Here is an 18,784-nt window from a genome sequence, read left to right as displayed (position 1 = left end):
GAAAGCTGCTCATCTCTAACAGCATCTACTTTCTGATAAAGATCATCAATCTGAAACTTTACCTCTCTTTCCTTCTCAGCGAGGACTGCTTGTCCCGCTGGGTGTTACCATCGCTTTCTGGTTCTATTTCAGATTTGGAACAATGTTTTGATCTTGTTGGAAACATTACACCTGTCCCTAAAACAAACGTTTCAAAATGTATAATGTTTTTTGAAACTGAGACTACATACTACTATTACGTGTGCATGGTCTATGAAATGTATCCGACAATTGTTTTCTACTGGAACCCTTTACGAGGAGCATTACTTGTGTTATAGCCGATATGAAAGAGTTGGGCTTGAGGAGAATCGTATCAGTATCGTTTTATTCACTTATGCTACTCCTTTCGATTACAGATAGCAACTGACTAATAAGATTTCAGCAATTGTAGTTATTAATCATCGCCAGTTAAATATATTGACCGAAGAATAATCAAGGGCGCGCTGTCAAGGAAGTGTTTCTAATTTGATTTATTACGTGCGGCATCTTTTGTCACGGATTTGTCTTTGCAAATATGGAAAATTAATAAAGGTGGCTTGACTGCAGGAAATATTGAGGTGGACAGAGAGTGAAATGGAAATATCTGATCTCTTTCCATGGACCAGCTGAGCTGAATTGTGTGTGTGTGTGTGTGTGTGTGTTGAGTGACGCAGGTTGGGAGGGAGCTGACGCACGAGCTCAGATTTGCATGGAGTCCACCTCCTGTGAACTGTCAAAGAGACCAGCGCCAGTATCCAGGTCCGCCCATCGCCATAATAGGTCCTTGTCGCTGTCCAGGGTGCTGAATCGGACGCTGGGTTTTCTGCACGAAGACTTCCTACTGGAAAGCGCCGGCGAGGCACCTCCGTACCCCTCTGTTCAGCCAAAATCTTCCACAATGCCTTCCAAATACACCGCATATATACTCTTCTTGCAGACAATTGCATTGGTGGTACATCAGATCAATGCATTTCCGATGCCTGAAGGACCGCAAGGTAAGAACCATTACAGATGCGGTAAAAAAAAAATTCTGATCAAATAGAGGAATACGAATCGAGAGTATAAATGATCACTATAGTGGCTTAAAACACCAAAGTTAAACTCACCGGGTACGTTTTCTTTAAATGTTGCGTCCAATCAAGTCCTTTGTGTCTTGTTGGTAGAACGGTGCTGAAATACCGTACCCTAGGGTGTCATTGTTTGCGATTTTTTTTCTCGGTAAATCTAGTCAGATTACTCCCTTCCTGTCCTGTGTTGTGAGTTATAATAGCACTTATTTCAAATGAAATTATCAGGAGTTTTTTTTTACTGGTTGATAAATATTTCAGCCTATTCCATTTTCGGTACGGTTCGTGGAATCTTGGAAAATTTATAATTTCAAAAGAGACCGTTCGGACCGCTCTATTCGTGCCGGTCGGATTGAGGTATCAATTCGTCGACGCGACTCACCGCATTGGAAATATTTCAGTTGCATCGTCGAACAAATTGAGGATTTGTAAGGGTTAGTAATTCACAGTCAGTACTGGACTATCAGTTCGCAGTGAATTGAGGCCAACGGCTGTGGGATATGATTCTCTGTTAATCTTAAACTAATTAAAAATCGCTGAACCAGCCTATGACAAGCATCGCTGACAAAGTGAATACTCTAATCAGTAGAACCGCCACGGTATAAACTAATATGCAAATAGGCTAAAAGTTAACAGTCACACTAATGCCAGTAACATCTATAGGTAGTATTAGGGCTTGGTGACAGTTTCTACATGTCAAACCAGTGGTAAGGACGTGTTTAAATCAGATTTACATGCATTTCAGTTGTTTCCAGCTATCGCCAATATTTGCTCCATTTATCTATAACCAACATAAATTATACCTTGTACTTTAATAATTAACATCTTTAGGATCTGTTGGCTATCCCGGGAGATATACAGTTTATCCAGATATTCTGCTCACATTTGTTCTATCCATTTCAGACAAAGCAGTGTCTAACCGGGAATTGTCAGCCGAAAGACCGGTCGAAGAACAGGTAAAACATACACTTTTGCTTAAGCATGAGGTTTGATTCTCGGTTCATCTACTACATAGAGAAATGCTTTCGTAATTATTTCATTGACGACGCTGTCCCCCATTCTAAAAAAAAATAACTGATTTTAAATTATCCCTTGAAATCGTTAATAGTAACACACACAAAACGATGGAGGAACTCTGCAGGTCGGGCAGAGTCTCTGGAAATTAATAAACAGTCGACGTTTCGAACCGCGACCTTCTCCAAATAAATTAAATCAAGTCCTTTAGAGATAACTAACGCCACGTGATGATGATATTCTACATAAATTTTTGTTTTGGAATTCCTTGAATTTGTTTGGGAGAATCTGCTGACACATTGTAAGTGTTACATTTCTCTTCCTCTAGATAGCGGAGGCTGCACGAGTCGGTCAATCCACGTCTATAGGTGAGCGCAATGTTGCTGAAATCACTGTGCAACGCGCAGCAGACATCGTCTTCTTTCCCGCTCGTTCCCTGCTCAACGATCCATTTCATATCTTTACAGAGGACAAGGTCCCGCTGCAGAATAATTCGTTTGCAGATGACTTCATGCTGCTGAAATCGTTGGCGGAAAAAGAGAGAGAGATGGAAGATTACATCACCAAAAACTCTCCAAGCGACCCCTCTCCTTCCCCGGTCAATGTCGATTCCACCAAGAGCAGGAGACTGGCGGAGGATTATGACGATTCCACAAAAAATGCAATGGATTACAAAGATGAAGGTCTCATCCTATTACCGTCTCTTCATTCGCCTTTAATGATATATAGTGTTATCTTCTCTTCTGGATTAATTTAGTCTATATATGGTCTCGACTTGCTGGTTATATACTTACAATTACTATTTAGTAGTTTCTATAAATAGACACTGCCTTAAAATATAATATGTGATCCAAAGTTGTTTCTCCTTGCAGATGACCCAGATGGTCTACACCAACTGGATGGGACACCCTTAACAGCTGAAGATATTGTCCAGAAAATCGCCAGTAGGATCTATGAAGAGAACGATAGAGGGGTGTTTGACAGGATCGTTTCCAAGCTCCTAAATTTAGGACTGGTAGAGTTCAAAAATTTGAGAATACATTTACAATGCTGTCAAAAAAGAGAATGCATTTAATAGCCTTTCCTTTTGCAGGCAGAAATTAACAGGGGATTGAGCAGTAGGGTAATTATGCATCAATTCTAATGCCTGATTGAAAATCATACCAGAAGACCATTGTTGCCTCCCTGACCGTTCATTAGTGTGCTACGTGTGCCTCAAGGAATTTAGCAGAAAGCTGCAAGTAAATCATAGTTACATTACAAATTGAGAAGACAAGAACAATATAAGCTATACAAGGAACAAGACCATAGAAAAGTTCATTAACCCTCCCTGCCCTTCCCCCTCTCCATGATTTAACATTAACAGCTGAGTTTTAATTATTATAAGTTAGGTGGATACCAACATTGCAATAGTACAATTACATTTAAACATTTTCAGGGTATGGTTTTTCTTGTATTTTGTTTTCTGCTTTAAGATATTAGACTAAGAAAATTGTAAACATGTACCGTGCTCACAGTACACAACTAAAAGGAAAGTGATATTGTGGTTTTGCAACTTTTTCTCTATTCCACTTTTCAGCTCTGAGTAATTTCTGGGCTCTTCTCAATATTTTTCTTCCTTCTCTCTCTGTCCTAAAACAGCTTTATGTAAAATGCATTCTCATCTGCCTTTCTGTTCTTTCCCCCTCTTTGAGTGTTTGCTACCTGCCCCTTTCATTCTCTTTCAGAGATTACAGGTACTTCCTGGAGTATAGGAGAATGAGAGGAAATTTGGTAGTGGTATACAAAATTTTGAGAGGTATAGATAGGGCAAAGGCAAGCAGGCTTTTTCCACTGAGGTTGGATAAGACTAGAACTAGAAGTTGTGGATTAAGGCGGAAAGGTGAAAAGTTTAAGGGGAACATGAGGGGGAACTTATTCACTTGGAGGATGTTAAGTGTGGAATGAGCTGCTGGTAGATGCGGATTCAATTACAAAATTTAAGAGAAATTTGGGATGGATGGGAGAGGTATGGAAGGCTATGGTCCTGGTGCAGGTCGATGGGACTAGGCAGATTAATAGTTCTGCCAGACTAGATGGGCCAAAGGGCCTGTTTCTGTGCTGTAGTGGTCTATGACTCTATCAGTGGATTTCTCGATTTTCTTGTCTGTGCCTGGTTTCATTTAAGTAAAAGAAAAATTAATAATATCAATATCTTTAGCACTAATTGAATTGAATAGCAATAAGATTTTGACCAGAGCCATTTCAAATGTACTAATAATAATTATAGGAACCAGCTTCACACTGTCACAATTTAATATAGATCCCTCAGTTTAATTGCAGCTGGAAGTCGCTCATATCCCCAGTTTTTAATCATGGAAAAATACCACAATATGCACTAAATAAGAAAATCCAGGATTCAGCTCTGCTTTCTGCTGAAATGGGAGCAGAGACGTAACTGGAAATATTGGCCAAGAATACAGTATTAACAGCCTCATATGATAACCAGTCCACAGATAACTAGCTGTTCAAGTTTCACAAGTCTGTTGAAATCTAATACATTAAAAACAGACCTACGAAATGTGAACAGCTTTGTTCTCATACATGATAGAACTTTACAGCACAGCATAGGCCCTTTGGCTCACAAAATTGCACTGACCCTTTATGCTACTCCAAGATCAATCTAACCCTTCCCTCTCAGATGGCCTTCTGTTTTTCTTTCATCCATTTGCCTCTCTATGAGTCTCATAAATGTTCCTAATGTATCTGCCCCAACACCACCCCTAGCAGCACATTCCATGCACCTACCACTCTCTGGAAACAACCTGCCTCTGACATCACTCCTAATCTTTCCTCCCAGCACCTTAAAATTATACCCCCTTACTTAGCCATTCCCCCTGGGAAAATGTCCATGGCCATCCACTCGACCTATGCCTCATCATCCTGTACATTTCCACTAAGTTGCCTCTCACCCTCCTTTCCGAGGAGAAAATCTCTAGCTTGCTCACCCTATCACCTTTCCAATCTAGGCTTCAACCTGATAAAAAAGAGAAAATCTGCAGATGCTGGAAATCCAAGCAACACACACAAAATGCTGGAGGAACTTGGCAGGCCAGGCAACATCTATGGAACAAGGTGCAGTCGACGTTTCGGGTCTCGCTCCTGGCCTGCTCAGCTCCTCCAGCATTTTAGGTGTGTTGTGTCAACCTGATTAATCTCCCCCGCACCCTCACTAAAGCTTCAAGATCCTTCCTATAATGAGGCAACCAGAACTGAATATAATATTTCAAGTGTGGTCTAATTGAGATGTTACTGTGCTGCAACATTACCTCACCTTCTGCCGAAGTGCTGTTAGTTTGTGCCACAGAATGCCACAGCACAGACTAATTCTATATACACATGAAACAATTGGGGCAAAATAGGAAATAAAGAAGTATTGATATTTATACCTGAATGTGTTGATATGCTCTTCTAACAGATAACAGAAAATCAGGCTAACAATCTGGAGGAAGAAGTTGCTGTTGCTCTGCAAAAAATTATTACCAATGAAGCTCGTAAGAACAAAGTGAGGGTTGAAAATGATGATTACCCTGTTGAGAAGACAAATGAAGACTTGAGTGAAGGAGAAGGGGAGAAGGAAGTGGTAAGTTCATTAAATTAACAAGATACAACCTCACCTATGTACAACCTCCCATATAAATGGTATTTATGCACTCAGTGACCATTTAATTAGTACTTCCTGAGTGTATGTTCATGGTTAGTACACCTGTTTGTTAGTATAATTATCTAATTAGCCAATCATGTTGCAGCAACTCATTGCAGACATGATCAAGGGGTTCAGTTGTTATTCAGACTAAACATCAGAATGGGGAAGAAATGTGATCTAAGTGTTGTTGACCAGAAGGTGTAGTTTGAGTATCTCAGAAACTGATGATCTCCTGGGACTTTCATGCACAGCAGTCTAGAGTTTACAGAGAATGGTGTAATAAACAAAAAGCATCTAGTGAGCGGCAGTTCTGTGGCCGACAATACCGTGTAATGAGAGAGATCGGAGGAGAACGGCCAGACTGGTTAAAACACAACAGCGGTGTGTGGAAGAGCATCTCTGAACGCACGACACGTCAAACCTTGAAGTGGATGTACTACAGCAGCAGAAGTCCATATACACTCAGTGGCCACTTTATTGGGTACAGAAGGGTACCACTGAATGTAAATTGTCATAATAGTGAAAAATAGTACTTGTTTGATAGCATCTATCTATCCATGATATTTGCAGAAAAATCAGTAGAGCAGATTTTAATATTTACACGGAAAAGGTGAGATCAAAAAGCATCAGTTATTGGGCGCTGTTAGAATTTAGGAGAAGACGCTTTTACAAAAGTAGAACAGTTTGTTCATCAAGGGAGCCACATGTTTTACACCTTAGGTTTGGCAAGAAACCACAAAGGACGTTTTCATTCACGAGTCCTTGGCAAGTAGATAGTGCAAATTCTATCATCCTTGAAGTTTGCATAATTATCCTCATAAATTACAGAACACAGGAAATATATTAAAGTAACATTAAAAAACATGAAAGCATACCCTGATTAATTAGTTTGACATAAAATGTTAGGTATCAGCCATGGCTCAGTGGGAAGTACTCTCACATCCTGGGTTATACATACATTCAAGCTGCTCTCATTAACTCAGGCATACCTTCTGAGGCATTATCTGTCCCGGATAGCAACTAAAAAATATTCTATACAGCTGTTTAGAAGAGGAGCCATTTTTTCCTGCTCTCCCTTAATCAACTTCGGTGAACGGATTACCGAATAATTTTTCCCTGCAGTTAGTTGCAGGACTTTGAACGGTATCCTTCAACTGTGATCACATTTCTGAAAATATGCACAACATGGAGTGTGGTGCACTCCAGGACATCAAAGAGACTGTGAACTTACCCTAAAGGTATCTTTTCTTAACTTATGTCTTCAATACTGTTAAATGGTATGGAAAAGAAAAACACTGCAACACTAACGTGACAGGCAGAATAGATAAAGGAGAGTCAGTGGCTGCTGCTTATTTGGATTTTTAGAAGGCCTGTGACAAGGAGCCACACATGAATGCTTAACAAAATAAGAGCCTTGGTATTATAGGAAAACTACTTAGAATGGATAGAAGATTGGCTGAATGGCAGGAAGCAAAGAGTGGGAATAAAGTGGGCCTTTTCTGGTTGGCTGTGCCTCTGGGGCCGGTGTTGGGGCCATAACTTTTCACATTTTATGTCAATGATTTGGATGGAGGTTTTGGCTTTGTGGCCAGGTTTTGCAAATGATACAAAGATGGGTAGAAGGCCAGGTAGTGTTGAGGAGCAGGGGGACTTGGGCATATTGGGAGAATCGGCAAAGAAGTGGTAGATGGAATACAGAGCAGAGAAATGCATGGTCTTGCTCTTCGGGAAAAGGAATAAAGGTATGGAATATTTTCGAATGGAATGAGGAGACAATTTTTTAAAAATCAGAGGTGCTGGGCTTGTACTTGCCGGCATTTAGAAGAATAAGGGATGATCTTATTGAAACCTATTGAATATTGAAAGGACTTATAGAGTGTATATGGAGGGCATGCTTCCTTTTGTGGGTGAGTCTGGCTCCCGAGGGCACAGCCTCAGAACAGAGGGACATCCATTTGGAATACAGATGAGGAAGACATTTTTTAGCCAAAGGGTGGTGAATCTGAGGAATTCATTGCCACAAGCAGCTCTGTAGGCCAAGTCATTGGGTATATTTAAGGTAGAGGTTGATAGGTTCTTTACTTACCAGGGTGTCAAAGGTTACAGGGACAAGGCAGTAAAATGGGTTTGAGAGTGATATCAAATTAGCCTTGATGAAATGGCGGAGCAGACTCTGTGATCCAAATGGCCTAATTCTGCTCCTTTGTCTTATAGTCTTATGACTCCTCTCTGAGCCAATTCAATGCAGAGAGCTGATGAACAAAGCTAACAAATCCCTCATAGGAATGGAAGAAATATTGACATTAGACTTACTGCATTTCTGTACAGGTCATTTTTGGGTGGGAGAAACTTCAAAACAGTTATTGCCTTCCTTAATGAAAATAGTGACCGTGTAATAGTATCTATCAAAAAACATGCCAGTATTTTATTTATGTTCTGATATTAAAGCATTACCATCTGCATTTATATGCACTTTCTACTGCTGATATCCAATAAAAACCTATGCATGATTTTGCATTCAACTTGAATTGGAGTATAATGTCAGCTTTCATTTGGGAAATAGTGCAGTGGTTTAAAGGAAACATGAAACTACTCTTCAAAGGAGCTCTGCTATTTTTATACTTCCTGAGTTAGAGCCTTGTTTGTGTCTGAGAAAGAGTAAGTCACACAGTTACTCTCAAGATTCAAATTTCAAAGGACAATAGTCACCAAAGTACTTAACTTGACTCATCCCCAAGCCATGGAGTGCATCCAGCCAGTTTATTACTTCTCCACGATGACCTGATTAGGTTAGTATCATCTGGGGAAAATTGCAGATATGTACCCAAGTAAAACCATTCTGTCATACTTTGTTCAACCAGCTGCCCAAGATCATTCTTAAAAATTATTTATTTTATGGGATGTGGGCAAGACTACTGAAACAAGCATTTATTCACCATCCCTAATTGCCCCTGAGAAGGTGGTGAGAACCCAGTTTGTTGAAGTTCTCTAGTCCTTCTGGTGAAGGTGGTCCCACAAAGCTGTTGGGTGTAGAGTTCTGGGATTTAGACTGAGTGACAATGAAGCTACAAGGTTTTACTTCAGAGTTAGCGCCGATGGGTCCTGGAGGGAAATCTGTCTGTGTTCCTGTCCTAGCGTATCTGCTGCCCTTGATATTCTTGCTTGTAGGGAATTGGGCAGAAGTCACACACACAAAATGCTGCAGGTCAGGCAGCATCCATGGAAGTGAACAAACAGTCGCCGTTTCGGGCCGAGACTCTTCTTCAGGACCGGAACGGAAGGGGGAAGATGCCAGAATAACAAGGTGGAGAGAGGGAAAGGAGGAGGAAAAGGTAAAAGGCTGGAGAGGAAGGAATCTGATGGGAGAGGAGAGTGGAGTATTGGAGAATGGGAAGGAGGAGGGGATCCAGGGGGAGTGATAGGCAGTTGAGAAGAGGTAAGGGGCCAGAGTGGGGAAAAGAAGATGAGTGGAGGGTGAGAGAGTTTTTTTTACCAGAAGGTCGGGGGCTTCCCAGATGGAATATAAGGTGTTGCTCCTCCACCCTGAGGGTGGCCTCCTTGTGGCACAAGAGAAAACTGTGGATCGACATGTCGGAACAGGAATGAGAATGGCAATGAAGTGTTTGGCCCCTTTGGGAAGGGCAGATGCTGGGATATGGAGCAATAAAACCTGGCTGCTGGAAGAATTCAGTGTGTCAGGCAACATCTGTGGAGGTAAAGGGATAGCGAATATTTCAGGTCAAGTCTCTGCATCAGGGCAGAGTGTGTAGAGGGGAGATGGCTAATGTATGGAGATAGGTGAGGCAGGATCTACCAAACTTTTCCCTTACCTCTTTATCCTGATCATCTCTCATTTAAAGTCTCACTCTGATGCAGAGCCCTGACCATACTTTTGCCTCTACAGCTGCTGCCTGGCTCACAGAGATCATCCAACAATTTATTTTCTGCTTTGCACTAGCCCAGTGAGGAAATGCAGTGAACTTTGGAGATGGCACTCCTTGTGGTTTTGGTGTGGCAAAACTGAGGAGAATGAATATTTATTGTGTCGATCAAACAGAACGCTTTGACCAGCGTGGTGTCAAACTTCTTAACTGTTGGTGGAGCTGCTCTTGCCTTGTGCTTGGTTAATTGAGTGCCAGGAGATATATCATTCATTGCAAGAGTCCTGATACAGGATTTTGACCTGAAACAGCCTCAACGTCTTTCTTCCCCCAGGTGCTGTGGGAACCAATTGAGTTCCTCCAGTGGATAATCTGTTGCTCCAGCTTTTTGACCTGCTCTTGTAACCACCGCCTTTATGCAAAGAGTTCCTGTTGAATTTCTGTTCAATGGCAGCCCTTAGGATGTTTATACTGAGGAAATTAGTGGGACTACTGCAATTAAACATCAAAAATAGTTGCTTAGACTTGGAGATGGTCATTGCCAGGCAAAAGCACAAGACATGGTTCTCATTTTCTGAGGAGATGTGGATGGAGTTGAACATCATTTAACTAAAAATAAACATCCCCATTTCTGATCTTATGATAGAAGGAAGAAAGAAGCAGCCATTGAGTTGAGGATGCCGCTATGAGGAAGTTCTGGTCTGGGATTATTATGGTTTGACCTTTCAAAACCATAACCACCTGCCTGTCCGCGAGATACATATATTTCTAATCATTGGAATAATTTCTCCATGATTCCCATTGACTTCAGTTTAACTCAGTTGATGCCACAGACAGTTCAGTGCTGCCATATCAAAGTAAATCTCTCTAACCTCACCTCAGGAATTCAGTGCTTTGATCCACAGTTGGCTGTGATAAGGTTTCGAGCTCTGATGAAATACAACCAGACCATTAGGTTTATAATCATTTTCCATGATTTAAATGCTTTCTGATTTTACTCTAGGTGTCGGCCTCCGTTAGTCTCAATAGACCATGGATTTGCACCTTGGAAAGTTAACAGGGCGCAAGCTTGTTTTTTTTTAAGCAGTGTTTTTTTTATGGAAGACCGGCAGTTGCCCAAGCTCCCCTCTCCACACCACCAATGTTGTCCGAGGGAAGGGCACTAGGACCCATACAGCTTGGCACCAGTGTCATTGCAGAGCAATGTGTGGTTAAGTGCCTTGCTCAAGGATATACACACAAGCCTCAGCCAAGGCTCGAACTAGCGACCTTCAGATAACTAGAACAATGCCTTAGCCACTTGGTCAACGCACCAACACACAACTCTGGGTAGCCTTGTGTTGATACCATACGTTTTTCATCAGAGTACAGCTAATTCCTATTTTTTCACCTTTTCACAGAGAAAAACAAAACCTACAAAGAAACAAAATAAGTCTGTGAAGGGGGAGAGCAACAGTGCTCCAGACTATGGCTGGGACTTGGACAGTAACAAGAACCAAAGAGGGAATGAATTCACTGCTGAAGGCATGGAAGATCTTCAATACTTTCCAAACTTCTACAACCTGCTGCAAAGTTTGAACACAGGTAATTCCATAGATATACATTCAGGGTTAGTGAGTTATGGGCTTGCAATGTTGGCACTGGAAGAGTGGCAACACTCATGGGCTGCCCAGCACAATCCTCACCGATTTGATTTGACACAATGACGCGTTTCACTGTTTGCTTCAATATTTTGATGTACATGTGACAAATAAAGGTAAAATTTATCCTTATCTTTATGTTTGAGATATCAGGGTGGATTTTGTAATGGAATTAATAGCGAACAAAGCGTGTTCACTGTTGTTAATTGGCAAACGAGGCAGCAAATTCAAACCAAAGGATATGCATAGTTAAAGTGCAAATATGGGCTTGCTGATTGAGAACCCTGATCAAGCAAGAACGCTACTTGCACTAACAGACACCAATGTCTTCTTTCTTGTTTGAATTTCTAATTCCTCAGAAAAATCATACCTTGTCCAATGTAAGCAAATGTTTTTATGAACGTGCTTTCATTTCCTGCCCATGGTCTCTGTTGTACTGAAAATTAACTTCAGAAATATGGTCTTTACTTATTATGATATAATTTTTAAAAAAACAAAAATGTAAGTAACTTTGTTTTCTTGTTTCCTATCCCACTCCTTTACACTTCTACTAATTTCATGTTCTCTACTTGATTTGAATTGAAGTAAACACTCTGCACCTCAATAATTATTTTTCAACACACACACACACAAAGTGCTAGAGGATCTCTGCAGAACAGGAAAAGAGTAGGTGCTCCATCTGCCAGAAAAGAACAGGATCTCCTAGTAGCCATCCATTTCAATTCTACTTCCCATTCCCATTTCAACATGCTAGCCACAGCCTCCTCTACTGCCGTGAAGAGGCTTCTCTCAGGTTGGAGGAGGACACCTTATATTCTGTCTTGGTAGCCTCCAACCTGATGGCATGAACATTGATTTTCCAGAACATCCAGTAATTGTCCCCCCCCCCCCTTCACCATTCACTATTCCTGTTTCCCTCTCTCAACTTATCTCCTTACTTTCCCTTTATCTCCCTCTGGTGCTCCTCCCCTTTCCCTTTCTTCTTTGGTCTTCTGCCTTCTCCTATCACATTCCCCCTTCTCCAGTCTTTTATTTCTTTCACCAATAAACTTCCCAGCTCTTTACTTCACCCTTTCTCACTCTGCAGGTTTCTCCTATCACCTACCATTTTGTACTTCTTCCTCCCCTCCCCCACTTTCTTACTCTTACTTCATCATTTTTTCCCGTCCTGATGAAGGGTCTCAGCCCAAAATGACGACTGTTTACTCTATTCCGTAGATGCTGCCCGGCCTGCTGAGTTCCCTCCGCATTTTGAGTGTGTTGCTTTGGATTTCCAGCATTTGCAGATTCTCTCATGTTTCTAATTATTCTTCAATCTGGTTGCTTAAAGATGTATGCAGGTGCTCAGATTGTTTGGTCCAGGATCCCTTCCTCAGCGTGCTACAAGTTTTTCACATATTGGCACATGGAGCCCACTGAAGGTTAAAGTCAAGTGCAAGCTGAATTAATGCCTAGTACCATTCATTTACTGCCAAGCCCCAATATGTGATTCATTAAACTCAAAATTCATGTCACTGATTCAATTATTTAAGAAATGCAGTATTAACGTCAAATTGTTATGCAGCTACTTGAGCTAGCTCTGGGAAGTGATCACACAATTGCTGAAAGGATTTAACAACCTTTTCACAAAAGTGGAGTTCTGTCACTATCACTATGACCACATAAAAATTGATAGTCAACTTTACGATACATTCCAGTATTAAAAAGGAAGCAATATATTCTAGAATCAATACATTTGTGATCTATAATCACAATATTATCTTAGGCACCAGCCTTCGGCTATTTTATTTCTGTATCAACAGCTTTTTAATTCCTGTATCAAAAGCAATTAAATAATTTCAATTTAAATAACCCTTTTCTGGTCAAAATATTGACTTGCATAATTGAAAACTACATCAATATTTCTTCTGAATTGGTTTCAAAATTTTTCAGTTCATACATTGCGGATTTAACACAGCACACATTTTTATTTATAACAGAGCAAGATGCAAAGGAAAAGGAAACTCTGGTAACTATCATGAAAACGCTGATTGATTTTGTGAAGATGATGGTAAAATATGGAACAATAAAACCAGAAGAAGGCGTTTCATACTTGGGTGAGAATACTTATAAAATTATACATTGATGACATTGTATCTTTGTGTTCGGGAAAACAATGGAACAGCACTTGTAAGTGCAGTGAGAATATGATGTCAGTCTGCTCTGTAATGAGCCTTGGCTGAAATATATAACGTTGGTCCTTTCTTGTTTACACATGAGGGTCAGTGAGAATTTTTGTAAAGTTTCCTCTTAAAGATTTCGTATTTCTCCCAGGAAACTAAACGGGCCCATTAATGTTAATTGTATAGAGCCTGTTCAAACAACTGTGGTGAATGGCTCAATAATCCTTAGACCATTTATGTTTGGATTCTATCTGATGTTTTCATAAACAAGCATAGAATGCTAAATTCACTCTCACAATAATTTTCATCTTAAATTCTAAGGTTCCAGAATTTGTTCCAAAATGAAGCATGATCAGTTCATTTCCATGGCCTGCTTCTCTTGCGAGAGGTTGTGCACAGTTCTATGCAAATATTATAGCTTTTCCCTTAGTACAGATACTCCTCAGGGACCTTAGACTGTTCAGAATATATACTAGTGACAGTGAAGACAAGACACGGTTTAATTTGCCCAGGGTTGCTGATTATTGACAGGGAGCTGGTAAATGAAGAAGTGTGGGTGTTGTGAGGAGTCTGCAAAGAGATATAGATAGGTTTTGCAAGCAATCAAAAAGTTGGCAGATTGAGTAAAATGTGAGGCTATAGAGACTGGCAGGAAGACAAGTGAAGACAGAACATTTTCTGATTAGTGCTTATGTACAAAGAGATCTTGTTTTGATTATTCATTAAAGGGAATTAAACATTAGGGTGCAGTGATAAATTGTGAGGTAGGGTGGTATATGGCCTTTATTGAAATAGAAATAAAGTGCATAAGTAAGGAAGTCTTATTGAGATTTTACAGGGCTCTGATGAGACCTCATTTTGAAAGTAGTGTGCAAATTTGGTTTACTTATCTAGGAAGGATATATTAAATCCAGGGATGAAAGGATTGTCTATAAGGAAAGATTAAGAAAGCCCTGTACTTACCAGAGTTTTAGAGATGATCACACTGAGACCTACAACGGGACTCAGAGAGTCTAGCATTGCCTCTGGATACAACGTCACGTTGAGATGAGATTTTTTTTAAACACAGAAAATTATAATTCTTTGGAGCTCCTTTACCTCAAGGGGCTATAGATGGGCAATTATTTATAACTTTCAAGGACAACATCAATACATTTCCTGGATTAGCCAGGAAAGTGGATTTGAGACAGAGAACCGGTCTTATCATGTGATGAAATAGACCCAAGGGAACTTCCCACAGCTGCTTCTATCTCTTATGTTCTTATAATTCAGACAAAATGTTAAATAGCATAAGTTAAGCAATGGCGAATAATTGCTTTAAAGTCATAAGGGGCAACAACAACATGGAGAGGGATTGGTGGAAGGGGTTGAGATAGTGGATGGGTTGTGTGCCTAAGGAACGACCTAGCTTACAGATTTTGAAAAACATTTGCGTGCAGCGAAAGAACTACTCTTGTCATAACTAAAGTATAATCTTATAACCAACAATTATTTTCAAAAATGTAATTTTTTACATCATTGTAAACTGCAAAAGCCAATCTTAAGTGAAACCTCATTTTTATTTCTTTATTTAGCCTTAAATTTGCTGAGTAATACATGCATTGTTTTCAATGGATCCCTGCCTGTTCTTTATTATTTCGAGCTTCCAGTGTAATAGATCAAAGTAATGTGAAGTACTTGGCAAATGCTATTATTAAAAATACTGCATTTATGGATCCTGTTTACATATAACCATTATGAGCAAACATTTGTATTATGATTGGCCTTACTAATGCCACAATAACTGCAACACATTCAGTAATAATTCACGTTTTGCTTCAAATTGTGCTGGCAATTGAAACTACTTTAGCATTTGTCATGTTCAATTAATTAATTTTTATGCATAACATTTGACACAGTCAATATATATTAATGGAAGTCTTTTGTTGAAATTGGGAAAATTGAGATGAGCAGGGAGGTCCCAATGGAAATAGTGCAAAACCTCACAGGTGTTGAACACTGTAAAAGGCAAATCGGAGGCAAGCAGCAAAATTAAGCTTTCAAGGCCTAGAAGTTATAGAAGAGAAGAAACAATAAGCTGGGCAACATAACTTTAAAGCATTGAGATCAAACAAGTTACTGTAATAAGGTTGGGTTTATATTCTACTACAGTGAAGAGCAAGGGCACAAGCCTGGATATTAGCAACATTAAAGAGCAGTGAAGGTTATGCTTTAAGTGGTATCAAACTCTAGTGAAACTCAGAACATATGCTTATGCAGTCTGTTGAGTCAGGGTAAAATAACTTACACTCCAGCATTTTGATGCTTATGTTTGATTTCTTTAAATGCTTAACTCTTCCTTTTGGAGAGTGAAGTCTTGATCTAGTGGCTAGGTGGTTGAAGATAATTAGAGGGCAAGATCAGCTGCATGAACTTAGCATGTGCAGGAGCACACAAACACACACACACAGGCAGACACACACGCACACAGACAGACAGACAGACACACACACACACACGCACACAGACACACACACACACACGCACACAGACACAGTCTCATGCCTGTACCACACCAACCACACATGCACATAGATTACATACATTGACACAACAACCCTCTTATACCCCAACCCCCTCCCACTGCCCCATCCTCATAGTTTCCCTCCTCCAGATAACTCTACCCCTCAAAACCCTCCTTCAATCCAGGTTCTGTAATATCTCTTTCTCTTCTTCCTTTCCACCTCCCACCCCACCCACTCTTTTCTCTAACCAAGTATGACTTACCGGATGAAGCCCTTTTTTTCCCTCTCAAAGCTATGACAGATATGAATGGGCATGGGTGTGCAGTAGAGGGACATTCAGAAGTTCAAAGTAAATTTATTATTGAAGACCATATATGTCACCGCATACAAACCTGAGATTCAGTTCGTACTCAATAAATCTAATGAAAGGGCACACCAACAGGGTGGACAACTAATGTGTAAAAGACAACAAACTGTGTAAATACAATAAAAAGGAAATAATAATAAATAAATTTATTGAGTTACAGTGTGGAGTAAGCCCTTCTGTCCCTTTGAACCACACTGCCCAGCAACCCCTCAATTTAACTCTAGCTTAATCACAGGACAATTAACACTGCCCAAATTAACCTACTAACTGGTACGTCTTTGAACTGTGGGAGAAAACACACATGATGCCTGGGAGAATGTAGAAACTTCTTACAGGCAGCAGTGGGAATTGAAACTGGGCCATTTGTAAATCATTGTGTTGACTTCTATGCTTCCATACTGCCCTAAAGTAAGCAACAAATATTGAGAACATGAGTCCTTGAAAGTGAGCCTGAACATATCAGGATAAAGAGAAGAAAGCCCCTGAAGGTAACAAGTCTAAATTAATTGCACAACTTTCATTAAAATAAGAGAAAGGCTAGAAAGTGTGGTCTTGACGAAGGGTCTCGGCCCGAAACATCAACAGTGCTTCTTCCTACAGATGCTGCCTGGCCTGCTGTGTTCCACCAGCATTTTGTGTGTGTTGCTTGAATTTCCAGCATCTGCAGATTTCCTCGTGTTTGCTCATACATTTACTGCTCCTTTGAAATTTTCAGACACTTGGGACATTAAATGATGGCCAGAAATCCTTTTCACCTGTATAAAAACAGAAAATGCTGGTGATACCCTGCTGGTCAAGCAGTATCTGTGAAGAAAGAGAGAGTGGAGCATTCAGCATTTGACTGTTTCTCAATCTTTAGCCAATAGTAGTCTCTTTTTTTTCTGCGTTTTAAATCTCTTCTTATTCCAATCACATTCAATCAAAGCAAACATCATGTGGCTGAAATCATTTACTGATCTATACGCGTTAGAGTGGTATGTTAGTTTAGTGGTTAGCACAACGCTTTACAGTACCAGCAACGCGGGTTCAATTCCCACATCTGCCTGTAAGGAATTTGTACGTTCCACGTGGGTTTCCTTCGGGTGCTTCAGTTTCCTCCCACAGTCTAAATACGTACTGGTTGGTAGGTTAATTGGTCATTGTAAATTGACTAGGGTTAAGTCGAGGGCAGCTTGGTGGCACAGTTCAGAGGCCCAGAAGAGCCTGCTCCACACTGTATCTCAATAAATAATAAAATCAGCAAGGATAATTCCATTGTTAACTGCTAAGTAATTGTATTGTTAAGTAAAAGAATTATCCCAGCTGATTCAGAAAGCTGAGGGTTCACCCATCCGTTATCATTGGTGGTTTCTTCCTCAGAATGGGATTCGGGTTACAATTAAATTCAGATCAGCAACACTCTTTGTTATAGTGATTTGCTCACTCTTTGTAATAGATGCATCCTCCAGCAGGTCGAGCAGCAGCTATGGGAGGAAGGGAATTGGCAAATTTAACTTGAACATTTCAGGTGGAAGACCAGTCCTAATACAGGACTGTGACAGATCCACTGAGTTCCTCCAGCTGATTGTTTGCTGCTTTGTTTAAAATCCTATCGTGTATCTCTGGCAAGTGCAACTAAAACAAGGCATTGCATTGCCAGAAATTAACTGCAGTGTTCATCTGTACCGGGGAGGGGGGGATGGGGTGTGGGAACAGCTATTTCCTTACAGTCTACTTACCACATACGGCTGCAGTTTCATTTTGATTCGGAAGATTTACAGCTTAATACATCAAACCCCATAAAAGCCGATCATTTGAGGAACGTAAAGAATTATTTGACATTAATTCCAATTAGCATCCAGCATATCGCTTTAAAATTCAACCCCAGAGCACACAGGCATATTAAGCTATCATTGGTAAATATAAAGCAGGCATATATTACTGGAATAGATAGCAAGTTCATATTAAATATTAATTTTATCAATACATATGCTTTGCAGTTAACTCTTAAACCAAAGGACTTTACAAGAGCTATCTTTCCTTAACCATTATAAAATGTAATGTTTTAAAGCAAACAATGCTATATTGTAATTTACAATTGTTTGCAACTTCTAAGCTAATTATTGAAAAGAGATGAAAGAAACATTATATAAAAAGTTTAAAAGATAACAAATAACAAAACATGAACTATTTCATCCTATACGTAAGTAGGAAGATTTCCCCATCATAGCTATCCCCTGACATAGGATAGCCATGATGATTTTTGTTATATTGTGTTCTTTATGCTTACAGTGTTGTACTTTTTAATACTGTATCAGATCTGGAGTAAAATCATTTTGTTCTCCTGTACACCCGTTGATGCACCATCAATAACTCTCGGAGACGGGAGGAGAATGATAGGCTTTTATTAGCTGCAAGAAACGACCACACAACATCCTGGAGACTGAGGGAGGAGCGGTGCCTCCAA

The 18,784-nt window shown here is 40.1% G+C and overlaps 1 protein-coding gene across 1 annotated transcript in view; it reads left to right on the top strand.

The window, feature by feature from the left end:
* The first annotated feature begins 916 nt into the window (after positions 1-916).
* The window catches only part of scg3 (secretogranin III), a 31,120-nt gene continuing 13,252 nt past the window's right edge, over positions 917-18,784 (top strand). The window contains exons 1-9 of the mRNA XM_059952785.1: positions 917-1,013; positions 1,989-2,041; positions 2,216-2,222; positions 2,447-2,467; positions 2,567-2,782; positions 2,972-3,114; positions 5,557-5,721; positions 11,066-11,249; positions 13,285-13,401. Coding sequence (XP_059808768.1) covers positions 917-1,013; positions 1,989-2,041; positions 2,216-2,222; positions 2,447-2,467; positions 2,567-2,782; positions 2,972-3,114; positions 5,557-5,721; positions 11,066-11,249; positions 13,285-13,401 — 1,003 coding nt within the window. The remainder of the gene's footprint in view (positions 1,014-1,988; positions 2,042-2,215; positions 2,223-2,446; positions 2,468-2,566; positions 2,783-2,971; positions 3,115-5,556; positions 5,722-11,065; positions 11,250-13,284; positions 13,402-18,784) is intronic.

Source organism: Hypanus sabinus, chromosome 28 (genome assembly GCF_030144855.1).
Source record: "Hypanus sabinus isolate sHypSab1 chromosome 28, sHypSab1.hap1, whole genome shotgun sequence".
Lineage (NCBI taxonomy): Eukaryota > Metazoa > Chordata > Chondrichthyes > Myliobatiformes > Dasyatidae > Hypanus > Hypanus sabinus.
This window is presented reverse-complemented; position numbering and strand designations above follow the sequence as displayed.